At 37.5% G+C, this 14,463-nt stretch overlaps 2 protein-coding genes across 2 annotated transcripts; one reads left to right on the top strand and one right to left on the bottom strand.

Annotated features, from left to right (window-relative positions):
* The first annotated feature begins 1,911 nt into the window (after positions 1 to 1,911).
* Positions 1,912 to 4,642, top strand: LOC145784497 (gem-associated protein 6-like). Its single transcript, XM_082596325.1, has 2 exons — positions 1,912 to 2,085; positions 3,985 to 4,642. The coding sequence occupies exons 1-2, from the start codon at positions 1,955 to 1,957 to the stop codon at positions 4,325 to 4,327; spliced, it is 474 nt and encodes a 157-aa protein (XP_082452451.1). The 5' UTR covers positions 1,912 to 1,954; the 3' UTR covers positions 4,328 to 4,642.
* Positions 4,643 to 7,968: 3,326 nt separating this feature from the next.
* LOC145784853 (signal recognition particle 9 kDa protein-like) lies at positions 7,969 to 10,758 on the bottom strand. The gene is made up of 3 exons (XM_082596693.1): positions 10,618 to 10,758; positions 9,661 to 9,729; positions 7,969 to 8,266 (listed from the first exon to the last, which is right to left on the bottom strand). Exons 1-3 carry the CDS (start codon positions 10,687 to 10,689, stop codon positions 8,177 to 8,179), a joined length of 231 nt encoding a protein of 76 aa, XP_082452819.1. The 5' UTR covers positions 10,690 to 10,758; the 3' UTR covers positions 7,969 to 8,176.
* Between the last annotated feature and the right edge of the window lie 3,705 nt (positions 10,759 to 14,463).

Here is a 14,463-nt window from a genome sequence, read left to right as displayed (position 1 = left end):
CTGGTAATGTGAGTGACAAAGAAATATGTCAGAGGAGTGGATTTTTTCACCTTTTGAAGCAGAAAATAGCTGCTAATGAACTGCACTTCATGATGCTGTTATGGCTGATAAAGGGTTTCTTATAGAAAAAGACAGCCTACACGGTATTGGTCTACATTTGAATATCTCACCGTTCCTAGGTAGAAGGCCTCATGCAAAATGCACACGCTTCACAATGGCCGTCCTAAATTGCCTTTCCTAGTCTGTTAGCCAACATTATGATTAAAACGAACAAGAATTGAAGTGTATCGATAACCTACAACAATTCATAAACACAAAAAATTTACTTTCACCTGCCATCGACCTCACGCTTGCTTGCAATAACAAAAAACGCCTTCATAAACCGTAGTAAACAAGCGATTCGCAACCCTCAAACTCCGCGTAACTCAAACGTCACAATGTGCAAATGGTCTATTAGGAAGGTAATTTGTTATTTGCGCAAGTTGCTTTGTAGTGCAAAAAGTGCATGGAATAGGCTACTGTTTGCACAGAAACGGAAAAACAAAATTGATGAAATTCTGTGTTCAACGCAAGAACTCTTTCAAAATAAAATTTGAACTGAGAAATTTGACGAAGAAATGGCGAAAATATGTCAAAAACCTAGTCTTTATCACCTTTTTTACCTAAAATACACAATCACGAATATATTTTGCGAAATAAATTGATTGAAGTGATAGATAAGGCTTTTGACCAATGGCATACATTTTCCTGTTGTTATTTGATATAAGCCGACGGAGTAATTAGCAATAAGAGAGACGTTGACCTGATGGTCTCGGCCATTAACTCTTGCCGCCAAAAGGAAGCAGTAACAGATCCGGTTAATTCTTGAGCGCCTGCCAGATTAGGTTTGTAAGTTATTTAGCTTTGTATTATTATTTCTCTCTGATTTTCAGAACTGTGTTATTGATGTATTAATTTTAAATTTATCAAAGCCTAATTAATGTATGGTTGGTTTTGAATCTTTATCCTCGGACTGACAAAGGTAGTTTCGCATGGCCTACTTGTAGAAGCTTTTGACGCAGGGCCGGTTACCGCGATTGGCAGAGTGAAGTTTTCCAATTGATGAAGTGTTGTTGCCAGGGAATTATTCTATTCACTAGGTGCTGCTCAGGGATATCTAAAGAATGGAATACGAAGGCTCAGAGCGATTGCCTTATTCTCATGACACTAGAAGGGCGGTAGTTACGCAGTTCTTTTTAAAATTGTAGAAAGTTTTGTAGTGCAGCTGGTACACTCAGCTACACAAGACAGTTAGCAAGTGTTATGTAGAACATATTTAAAAGATACTTGTTTGAAAAGACAGTTGAAAGGTTACCAGTAAGCTGTTTTGTTGACAAAACTTTTGCAGTTGGCTTGGTGTAAAGCAAGTATACAGGTAGTTGGATTACCAAGTAATTTTGAGCATTCATTGAATATCTGCGGGAATTAGGGCTATGAGGGTTAAGGTTACCCTAATTGCTATCTGAGACCAGAAGGGCTCCCGACTTATATTTTTCAACCTATTTTATGAACAATGACAAATGACAGAATGAGATTAATGAATTAATTACACGTACAATTACAGAATTAATTAATAACGAATACATGGGATGGTACATGGCCTTTGTTTTTTGACGCCTCAATGTGAATAAAAATAATTGGTTATATAAGTGTGAAGTATATGGTTTATAAAGTTTCTAAAATAAGTGTGAAGCTATGCCTAAAGAAACTTGATTGATTGGTCTATAGGCCTATGGTGATCTACTTCGAAGACTTGAGCTGATCTTTAGTAGGTTCTAACTTGGGTGCAGGCATCCAATACTTTATAGATAATATGACATTGAATAGCTATGTTTTTGCACTGTATACATTTTCTACTTGTTGCGCAGATTATGTACAATACGTGTTAATGCTTTTTTTACCATCATAAGTTGTTATGGAATTTAGGTGGTCTGAAACATCAGTTCAAGAAAAGTTATCATACCTTTACCACAAAGTATCAGTGATAACATCAGACAGAAAAGAACATATTGGATGGGTTTTTACAATTGACCCAGTAACACATAGGTAAGTACGGTATGTGCAGTAGCGTAGCATATAGCCTAGATGATTTTGTTGAAAAGGTTGGCGTTTTTTAATCCATTTTGTCAAATTATGATTAAAAGCTGCGCAAACACATTCAGAAATATACGGTATATATGTGTTGAGAACTATGGTCATTCCCCTAATCACGAATTTTTTTTTTGACACACGAATTATTTTTCATCACTCACTCTTTAATTCTGAAGATATATTTTTTGGTGGTAATCCACTTCTAGCTACTTGCGTCTACCTTACAAAACAATTTATTTCAGGCAAAAACTCTATCAACTTCGGAAATACGGAAGAAGATTGTGAATTGGGAGCAGGATTTTCGTGGAAGGGGAAAAATCCCTAATGCGTAAATGCGCAATTGGGGAAATTCGTGGATACAACAAATCTTTCAATTGCACGTTTATTTTGGAATAAATTTGCTTCCATTTGACATGGTTAGCTCCTGCATACCTACTGATTATTTTCACATAGTTTCATCCGAAAAAAAAAAACAAACCTTGGCGTAATGGATCCCGAAAACGATGTTGGGCTGTCGGAAAATATGTATAAATTACCACGTATCCGCAATTTTCCTGATTCTTATTTATTTAGTGAAAAAATATCAATCCAAACATTTTAAAGACTTGAGAACACAATAGCAGTGATGACATTACTCATCAATTGATTGATTGAATCTTTATCCTCGGACTGGGAAAAGCTTCTTGCAGAGCTTAATCTTTGGCAGTTTCGCATACTTGTAGAGGCTTTGAATCACTGACGCAGGCCCGGTCACCGAGATTGACAGAGTGAAGTTTTCGATTGTTGAAGTCTTGTTGCCAGGGAATTATTCCATCCATTAGATGCCGCTGAATGGAGAGCATTCCTTAACGTGCGTTGCTCAAGCGCACACCCCGAGAGTCGAACCAGCGCTGATTGATCTTGAAGCTTCTTCGTTCCAGAAGTCGCACGCTAACCAACCGAGCTAACGGGGCGGACGCCATTGGCACCCTACATGGCACCCACATGAGGGCGCCTGTGGCACCCTACTGTTTATTTTGAAATTTGTGTTTCGGGTTATTTTACCAAAAATTCGCGGTTAGGGGAATGACTTTATATAGCATTATCACAAAACGAAGTGCTCAAGATTTATTTGTACATTCCTTTAAAGTCTAAGCTTACAATTCAAACAGCTAACTAACTCAATTTTAAAAATGATTATGTTAGACCTAACTTGAAATAAGGCCACACTGGGCCAAGTTTAAAAAATCCTTTTTATATGACCAACTTATTGCCTATAATGACACAGCATAATAAAATCTGACTTCCCAAATATTAATTAATAAACTGCCGCAAGCTGTGTGGGGTTAAATTTGGTAGGTCTACCAGGGCATGAAATTAAATTTTGGTTTATGTTATGTTTGTGGTGAGATTTCATTGATTAATTATTTGATTGTTATTCAAAAACCAGCCAACTGGTTAGTTTAAAATTAAATCGTCTAAAATAAATTTAAAGAGAGGAAAACGTGGTTCAATAGACAATACCCCTCCGAGTATGTGTAATTAATTTTTCAGTATGAATAACTTAAATGTTGGACCGTGTTGCCTCAATGCAAATTTTGAACACATTGATTAAATAGAATGCGTGTGCTGCAAACGGCATAGCTATTGCAACCATACACAAGGTAGAGGACGGTGTGATTAATTTTTTTTGTTTCTTGTTACCGGTACCATGTTAACTATATTCTTCCTGCTGTTGTGATTGAAGTCACCTTGTAATAAAAGGAATGGTACGAAATTTCATTGTTAACCACATACTGTAGACTTACTGTTGTGAATGGATGTACATAAGTATTGCAGCTTAAAGTATGTGGTAACTAAACCTACTATTTTTAGTTTAGTTCTTGATGAAAATGGTTATCTAACAACAATTCTTGGACAATCTGTGCACACTGTGTGTATGTTGGCAACACCGACGCCCCAGACCAAAGAAGCACTGAATTCATTGCTAGACAAAGAACTTCAACTTGACCCCTTTGTTCTTGAAAGACGGAAAGCACACCTTGCAAACTGGTTAGAAAAAAATAGATTTCCCATACAGGTGCTTGGAAACAAAATCACTGTAGCACAAACTTTAACCATTCATCCTCCATACAATTTGGACTCTTGTGAAACAAGAAATGAAATTATTTTGGAAAGAGTACAAAATGTAATTCAAACAATGCCAGATAGATTTTGATGTTCTTATTCGATATTTTTTGCCGTATATGTCTGTAACATCCAAAAGCCTACATGTGTTTTTTCACATTTGGTTTAAAAACAAGCTAATTTTTAGCAAGTTTCCTTTTGAAGTCTTCTGGTAAACCATAATTTGTCCTGGTGAAAAAATGTATATATAATGTTTCACATGTTCAAGAAAATATAATATCTTCTGACAGGCGTCAAACCCACAACAATGCTTGATATGAACGACTCGGTTACATGTCTTGTCATGCTAAGGAATTTATTCTCACACGAGTCAGTTCAATCATAAATAGCTAAAAATCGATTTCGATCAGCTAGTAGCTAGATCATCTTCAGTTAAGCTTATATTTGAATAAGATTCAGATTCTATTTGAATAAGCTTAACTGAAGATGATCTAGCTACTAGCTGATCGAAATCGATTTTAAGCTATTTATGATTGAACTGACTCGTGTGAGAATAAATTCCTTTGCATGTTTCACATGTTAGCTTATTTTGCACCAGAAGCACCAATGCGTGAGGAATAATATTGCTTTCAACTTCCAATGCTCAGAGAGTCTCTGGGAATGTCCTTGCATTTTCGCATTGTATTTATGAACTAATCATGCGTACACTGCCATGACCTCAAACCAGGCGCGGATCTAGGAGTTTTTTTCGGGGGGGGCCAGAAAATTTGAAAATCAATTAAACAGAAAGAAAAAGATAAAACAGATATTAACAATGATACTACGACAGTAGCGTAGCCAGGAATTTTGAAAAGGGGGGTTTTTACGGCCGGCGGGCGAAGCCCGTCGGCGTCTTTGCCAAATGCGACACCCAGCGGCGGGGGTCTGGGGGGCAGCCCCCAGAAAATTTCGAAAAATTGCTTTGAATTTGGTGCATTCTGGGAGCATTTTCAACAAAAATGTGGGTATAAATATTCCTGTAAAATGGTGATAAGATCATGTTTTCTTCGGATTTTTCGGTAGTAAACCTAAGTCTCTATGTTTTCTTGTTGCTAATTCCTGGCTGAGATATTTAAATGTTTGGTATTGGCAAAACTCGCTCTTTTAATGCAGTTTCGTTTAAAATTAGGAAAACTTTATTTTAGAGAAACAGAGACTGAAAGCATTATTCTCAATATCGTGATGTCACACGCGTGCCAAAGGGGGAGGGGGTTGTAACCCCCCCCCCCCTCCCCTTGGCTACGCCACTATACTACGACATATACGATATGCCATAAAATAAAATATACATTAAAAGAAACAGCCATTTCATCAATTGTGAATGTTTGAAAAATACATTTTGCTTGAATAAAAATTGCTAAGCATGCAAAGTAAACTTGAAATCTGGTTTAAAACCCTGTATGCAGTGTCCATGACCAATTGGATGTTTGTATGTTTGCAAGCATAGACGGCAATTGATTGAAATTATAATGAAGGCTAAAAACTATAAAACAGCCATTCAAGGTTTCAGATTGTTTCAACTGACGTCATTTGGTTCAGCATTGGTTTCAGCTGAGTCAGCTCCAACAAATGTTGCTATTAAAATGCATTTACAGTTGTATAACGGAATAAAGGAGTCTGATCGATGGATGATTTTAACCATAATAATAACAAAAAATTACCCCCCCCCCCCCCCTCCCAGATAAGTAAAGTCTGCCGTGGGACTAATATCAGTTGTGTAGACGCATATCAAACGATTTGATGCGGATACATAGAATTTCAACAATAATTCCTCGCAACATTTCGGGGGGGGCCCGGGCCCCCTGGGCCCCCCCCATAAATCCGCGCCTGCCTCAAACAGTGTATGTTTTGGTTTATTTTTGCCAATCACAGCAAACCCAATGAGCTCATTGGAAGTCATTATGAAGTGACTAACCTGCCTTTCTCAATAAAGCTCTTCAGCACCAATAGACGTGTATTGACAAGCGCAATGAATTTTTTATTTCCCTATTTTTTCGTGAAATTGTCTATTAATTATCGTAGACCGTAGTTTTTATCATTTTCCATGGAACCAAGATTTTGGGACCTGACAAGAAATGTAACTCGTCTCATTAAAACAACACACATTGCACTAAAACGATATTATAATATACATTTTTCGTTTCTTTTTGATTTCTTAAGTCATGTTAAATTCTACATAATTACCTTAAGGTTTAGCTGTACACCTGCGGTCCTGCGCTCAGAAAGACGATAGAAAGTCTAAGTTTTTAGAGAAAGAATTAGTCCTACTTTGGTATCATGCACGCTATCACGTCCGCGTTTTGTCGCTTATACCTTTTTCTGGACCTCTGCTATGTTTGTCATATATTGTTTTTTCGTTGTGATGGTCAGAAATAAAAACAAATTGAACTGAGATGTTGCATAATGTTGAACTACGGTGTTGTGCTTAAAAGACTTTGCCGGTAAACCGTTCAGCTGTACATTAGCCAAGTTGGTCTATATCTGCACTTTTTGCGCGTCATTTCAATATTATTGTCGCAGCGAGGTTTCAGACAATTTATGACAAACAAAAAATCACCAAAATCACATGCTAATATGTCAAATGGCTTCAATATTTCAATAACACGCCACGATTTATTAAACTTTTATAACTTATACTCAGTGATGTACGCGCATACAAAAAATATTGACGCTGTCAGCGTAAACGTTCGAAAAACCATACGCGTCAACGTAACTTGTAAAAAAAAGTTAGCGGCGTCAGCGCATACACTAGCGTAAACTAGTTTTGTTTGCTAGGTGCCAAACATTCACACGGTAGGCTATAAACCACTCGAAACAAACAGGTTTTGTTTTTACGGAATGGCCCGTTTCGGTGAGTCCGATCCCTTAACGGGGGATTTTTTCAATTTTTTTTTTAACTATCGGGTACCGTAGCCTAATTATCATTGCCGTTTTAGGGGTTAGAGGTTAGGAACTCACCGAATAGTAGCAGACCCTTATTTTTAATTTCCACGAAGAAACACAAGCATCTGAAAGTGTTCATCTGACATTTTGCTGTGTTTTGGTTCCAATATGTCTTTGCCCATTGAAATTTGAAAACATTCTTTCAACTGCAAAGCTGGAAGGTATTGGCGTGTTGTGGCGAAAAAAATACATTAAAAAGTATGCGTTGACGCTATGCGCTAAAAAACCGCGAAAACTTTACGGCGTAGCCTCAAGCACAAACTATCCAAAAAATGTGGCCGCAACCGTTAGGGTAAACAAAAAGTCTACGCGGCGTAGACGTACATCTCTGCTTAATGCTTATACTCGCATTACTAGTCAGTTCGTATACTTCGTCACTTATGCCCCTTCAAGGTAACGATATTGGTTGGTTTTGAATTTTTATCCTCGGACTGACAAAGCCTTGATTAGTTATTCCTGGTAGTTTCGCATACTTGCAGAGGCTCTTGACACAGGGCCGGTTACCGAGATTGGCAGAGTGAAATTTTCCGATTGTTGAAGTGTTGTTGCCGTGGAATTATTCCATTCAATAGGTGCCGCTGAATGGAGAGCAGTCCTGAAATGCGTTGCTCAAGCGCACTCCCCAAGAGTCGAACTTGCACCGCGTGCGTAACCACTGAGCTAACGGGGCGGACATTGCAAGCTGAATGCAATTGTTATCAACTGTTACACGTGAGACAGAGTACGAACGTTTTTACTCGTATTTCTTTTAAACATGTTTTTAATTAAACACCACAATTGAATACCAACACGAAATAAGTATACAATGCCCAGCACATCCCAAAAAGAGGAAATAACAGCTTTGCTTCACCAAAAGCAACATGACGCCACGTGAAAGCTTTGACGGAATTGTCAACAACTGAAAATTCAATATTGCACTTGATCACAAGTTTCTTTTGGAGATTCTTTGCAATGCGCGTCAGTGATGAACCATCAGTCGTAGAAGCGTGTTAGTGAACTTTTCAATTCTCTTGACGTCATGGGCATGTTGCGTCACGTACTGAAGACGCTGCAAAGCAATAAGAGAATCAACTATTCAGCGTACTAGAGTCGAAGACCTGGCAATGGAAAGCAAAGTCCATTGGTAATAAAATCGTAATCCACTCTGTTATAATTCTAACTATAAAACAATTTCATACGTGAAAGGTATTTCGTGATGACTCGGGCAAGTAAAGTTTTGTTTGGTAAGTTCCTGCCGGTGGTTTCAAGTAACAATTATTGTCGCAGCGTCAATTTTTACAGTCACTACGTACAATTTTTGTACGTACAATCACTGCGTACAATTTTTACAGTTTTTAGGCTACGCATTTTTACAGTCAATTTTTTACAGTTAGATCAATGAAGTCAATTTTATGTAGGGTCCAAATCTTTTCTTTGAAACGCTGAGAAAACTGATATTTGTTAAAAAGTCAGCTCATTGATCAAGTACAGGTGGCTACGTCACATAAACCGATTGTGCAATATTGTTGTAATGAAATAATATGATGGAAAGTGTCAACATAAAAGCGGTGCAAGAACTTGACTTTGGCAAAGATACTTGCGGCATTAACCGCTACATTCCAAGTATATTGCAAAACAGTGACATTTCCAGAATATTGTAGTGAACATAAAAATACCAGATACTTAACCAGTTGTGTACAGTTTACTCAAACAATGTCAGCCCACGTCTGCTTCTATAGAAAGAAGTTTTTCATTGCTTCGCAACCTTCAAGGACAGAAACTTCAATGCCAAAAATTTGAAACATTACATTATACCACATAAAGAGGTGGGTATCCGCTACTTCAAAAGAGAGCGCTAATCGCGCTACCGCTACTTTTATCGCGCGCGCTCCCGCTACTGTTATCTTAAACTGACACAGGAAGCACTTTGCAAAGTTAAAATGTCCTTGAAAATACATAATATCATTCATTTACATTAGCATTGAATGAGGATGTTTACCAGGCACTTAGTTAAATAACACGTTCTTCAAACTAAGCTCAACTATCACAAGACTCCAACAAAAATGTAGCGCCGCTACTTCTCTTAAGATTCTACCAAAAAAGTAGCGCGCTACTGCCCACCTCTGACTACATTTCAACTCGTCTCTTGGTGAACGCGATGTTCATTGTGGAGTTAGTTGCCTGCTTATGTAGCCTTCAGACAAGCCCAATATGTTTTGTTGAAGATTTTACCGTTGTTGATTTAAATTTCTTTTTCGTTGATGTAGCCTTCTTTTAAATATAATGCACAAAAAACAACACTTCACTCAGTCAAATTTCCGTTAGGTCAATAAAGTATTTTATTTTTAGGGCAATGAAAACTTGCCCTAGTGATGACATTTTGTTGTAAGTCATCAGCATGTACTAATGCAAGTACAGTGACCTGCTCTAACAAAAATAAAATTTCTATAACATTATACTTACAACATGATCATCTGTAACCGTTAAAACAAGCTTTTCATCACAATGTCGGTACTTGATGTTATAACGAACCTGTACAAAACAAATATTGGATATTATATGGATTAATGAATATATTTTTGATATACAACTTAAGATAACAACAACAAACATCATCTTCAAGATTATGGGAACTTTAATCTTGTCAGTTGCACATACTTATAATATAAAAAACAATGAAAACTATTAATACTACAAAAAGTGCTCAATGCCAAGCAAAAAGGCAAAGCAGAGCGAATTAAATCAAATGTAGTTATTACTATCTGAAGCCTTTACAAATTGTTTCACCTAACGGATCATCAGAAGGTCTTATTCAAATAGATTCTATTTGAATAAGACCTTCTGATGATCCGTTAGGTGAAACAATTTGTAAAGGCTTCAGATAGTAATAACTACATTTGATTTACTTATAATATATATATATAAAGGCTATAAACAAGGCCTTCCCAAACTGGGGGTCGCAATCCCGCACAGGGTCGTGTAACGAACTTCAGAGGTCGCAGAGAGTATACCAATTTTTTATCATTTTTACAGCTTTGTTTGCAAAATCGAGCACTTAGCTGACTGGACAGTTTTTACTTCTTGTAACTTTAGATTTTCATAACTGGTAACTGCAATAAATTACCCAATAGAATAGTTTACATCATTACAAATTTCTTTGCATAAGATTTGATTAACCTTAAGATATTTGTGTATAAACTGAGATATATGTATTATGTAATCAATAATCGTTCTACAAGCCATTTGGTTACCGTATTGACAGCATTCATAATAGCCTCAGACTCAGAGGCTATGTTTCCTCAAGTGATAAATATAGCCACTGCATATTTTGATAGTATGTATAATTATATGTATTATACGGATATACTGCATGCAAACTAACTGAATATAACTGGCAAAGCAATAAAGCATGCTACTTGCTTTGTTTGGATCTCCATGATAAAGTCGTTCAGCCACTTTGCAGAATTCTTCCCAAGATTCAATATATGTCATAATGGTATAAAAATTTCAACACTTCTGTTTAGGTTTACAGTTCAAAACCTGAATGAGTAACATTTTGAATAAGTGCTATAGTACAGTCCTCGAAATTAGCGGCGGCACACGGCAATTGCCGTGGTAAATGCCGCCGCAAACGTCATAATGGCCATTCTGCTACGGCAATAAAAATGCCGTTGCAAAATAAGCATTTAATTCGGACAAAAATTGTTCAAAATTTCTTCCTGCGTTGTTTACTTGCAGCGGGAGCAGCAGAAACAGCGCACCAAGACCTCACTTCGGACTATTTTACTTGCTGTGAACACTCACACAGTCTTCAAAATTAGCATATTTTTACTTTGCAAAAATGTTGACGAGGCCAAACGGCAAAAGTTGAAATTGCCTCGGCAATTTCTGTGAACGTTTATTACGAAAAAATTGTACCAAACCATGTAAAACGAGAAGAGAAAAAAATAATAGTCTATCACGACCGCACTGTTTGATTTATTGTGATGTAATAATACCAAAAGTAGCGATAAAGCGAGCAACGCGATACGCACGCTGTTACAATGATTCACGTTAAATAAGTCATTGGGGGGGGGGGGGGAAGTAAGTTAGTTTTGGGTTGATTCAACGTTCGAGTCAGCACAAATCGATTTAATTTTCCCGGCGGATTATATCGCGTAACAACAATGCCCAACAAGAAATTTACGTTTGTTTTACATTAATTCGACATCTAGCGACGTTGAATTATCATAAAATAACGTTAATTGCTCAATCAGGTACCGGTACCAAATCAATAGTTCCCTGCGAGAAGGTTGCCTCGATTTACGTATGCACTAACATAATTTCGGCACAATTAGGATACTGCGAGCAACACAAAGTCTGTTGGATAAAGAACTAGTCAGAATCGGAATCATCGGATGCTGTATCGGAGGATGAGGTTTTCGCGTCGTCACTGGAATACTTGAAGACGCAAAACTGCCCGTTCATGAACGCGCGATGCCATATGATCGGAAGCATTACTTTTCTTTACTGCCGAAGAACCATTTATCCAATTTTGCACCACTTTTTATATTCGCAACGACACCGGTAAAAATAAGCATTCGATGAAAGAATAACTTTTGCGTAACAATTAAGCCAGTATTTGTAAGGTTGCAAACTTTTTACTGTTTACAAGAGCATTGTCAAGCATAAAATAGCTTGCCTGGTGCTCTGGGCTACCGCCGTGTGACACACGATGAAGAAGAAGCGCATAAAATTTTGTTTGATCAAAGCATACAGCAATTGCCGCCGCAATCCAAGGTTTGTTGATTTGGCGACGGCAATGTTTTTGCCGTCGTAGACGGAAGCTAATTTCGAAGGCTGTAGTATATATCACATCAGTGCAAAATATCTTGGATCACAAATTGGAAGACTTGGCTCAGACATTTAAGATCAACCACACAAAGCAAATGCAAAGGCACTTACTTTGTCACCAACCTTAAAATTTAAGCTATATCAAACACTTGTTCTTCCTTTTTTTAACTTATGCTTGTGAAACATGGAAACCAACATTAAAAGTTTAAAATACTATCAACACATTCCACACACAATCATTACGGTAAGAGTTATTAAAATTTTACAGACTCAACAACATATTCCAATTGACTTGTTAAGCCTATATGGCACTGTAGGAGAAACTCCACTGCTTCAAGTCAGCAAATCTCAACTGAACTCTGGTTGGGATCTAGAATATAACATTCAATAAACGCAGATCATAATAAAACTCTTCGATTATCAAAACCGATCAAAGACAAATAAAATCAAGGAAGAATAGCAAAATTATTCATGCAAAGGATTATTATCACAACTGTACATCTAGGGATTCACTGTCATAATTGCTGATTTCCACTGGTGAAATTGGGCTTATTGGATAATTTACTGTAATTACACTACAAGGCTTGTTTAAGTTTAATTAAAATAGATTGCTTTCAAACGAGCTTCTGTCTGCAAGGTACTGTAACTTTCAGACTATTAAACTTATGATATTACCTTATTCTTGGATTTAACAATGCTTGTAATTCGGAAGTGAATAATAATAATAATAATCGTGTTTTTATTTGTGCTCATTGCGATAACATACAGTACACTGCGATCACAGATGCGATACAACAGACGACAGGAAGCAGCGAAGGGACATATAGTCTTCGAGTCAGCTGCTCCCCTTATTTTGGCTTGCCATTAAGTGTCTTTCGCCGAGACACAGCCGCGTGCTCTAGAGCGGTGTTGAACCCACGTCCTTTCGAACGTCGCGCAGACAGTCTCACCACTCTGCTACGCAGCCGACAATTGAAAGTGAATTTTTAAACTCTAAAATCCCTATGCCTAAACTCTAAAGTGGTATATCTGTAATGTCTAAGTATCAAAGGATCGGTCAACAGTCTCAATATTTTACTAGAAATCGATTTCATGAGAGGCCGCAGCCCTCGCATCGTCAGTCTAAAATGCTTTCAAACATTCTAGTAAAACTATACTAGTAAACTATTTCAAACAGTCTAGAATGCCATTCTAGACTGACGATGTGAGGGCTGCGGCCTCTCATGAAATCGATTTCTATTAAAATATTGAGACTGTTGACCGATCCTTTGATACTTAGACAGTGCAGATAGATCAAGTAGTAATGGACAAAGGATCGTCGCAGCATAACAGCAGCTCAGGTAGTCAGGCAGATCTCCTCCCTCAGTTTAAAACTAGAGACCTTCAAAGACACTCAAAAGTGCTACTGCCTGCTAAATTCTGGTCACTTCACGCTTGACTAGTTTTCTTCCAAACCATCATGTTGCCAATTGGAAAACTATTTTCATCTTGTGATTTAACCAGTTTAACTGTTGTCTTCACTAATCACTTTTCCTCTTACCTGCGCTGTGCAGCATGTAATCAAACTTTGGGTCGATATCAACGCAACTACCTTTTAGATCTAAAGTTCTTATTCCTAAACTTTTTGGCTGAGTCCTTCTTGACATTACTTGTAAAATTTCGTGCCCCCTTTTCTCTAAGTTAAACATAAAAGTCAAACGTTTCAAATGTTTTGGATTTTAAAGTAAAGCTGGTTTTGAATCTTTGTCCTCGGACTGACAAAGCATTGAGAAGTTAAACTTATTCCTGGTAGTTTTGCATACTTGTAGAGGCTTTTGACGCAGGGCCGGTTACCGAAATGGACAGAGTGAAGTTTTCCGATTATTGAAGTGTTGTTGCGTAGGAATTATTCCATCCGTTAGGTGCCGCTGAAAGGATAGCAGTCCGCACCTATAATGCGTTGCTCAAGTGCACACTGCACACCTCGAGAGTCGAACCAGCGCCGCTTGATCTTAAAGCTTCTTCGTTCACGAAGTCACGTGCTAACCAACTGAGCTATCGGGGCGGACAAGTCTATTTTCCATTATACAAAGCCTACGGTAAATTTTAAGTGAATCAACATTTGGTTAACCAGGTGCTGCCAGATCTTCTATTGCTATATTTTGATTTTTATGTAAGTGGATCACAGTCATTTAATCTTCTAATTTTAAGTGGATCACATTTGGTTAACCAGGTGCTGCCAGATCTTTCTATTGCCATATTTTGATTTTTATGTAATTGTGTTCCTTTTTCTCGACTAATATTGGAAAGGCAAACAAACAATCTACCGTACTTTTTTTGCATTAATGTGAAGGATGTAACTGCTTTTTCGAAGCCAGCGGTTTAATTCGTGGCTTAGTTGAAACAATGCACATTGCATGTCAGGTTTACAGTTAAGTTTATGCCGAGCTTGTG

This window comes from Aplidium turbinatum, chromosome 15, assembly GCF_918807975.1.
Source record: "Aplidium turbinatum chromosome 15, kaAplTurb1.1, whole genome shotgun sequence".
Lineage (NCBI taxonomy): Eukaryota > Metazoa > Chordata > Ascidiacea > Aplousobranchia > Polyclinidae > Aplidium > Aplidium turbinatum.
This window is presented reverse-complemented; position numbering and strand designations above follow the sequence as displayed.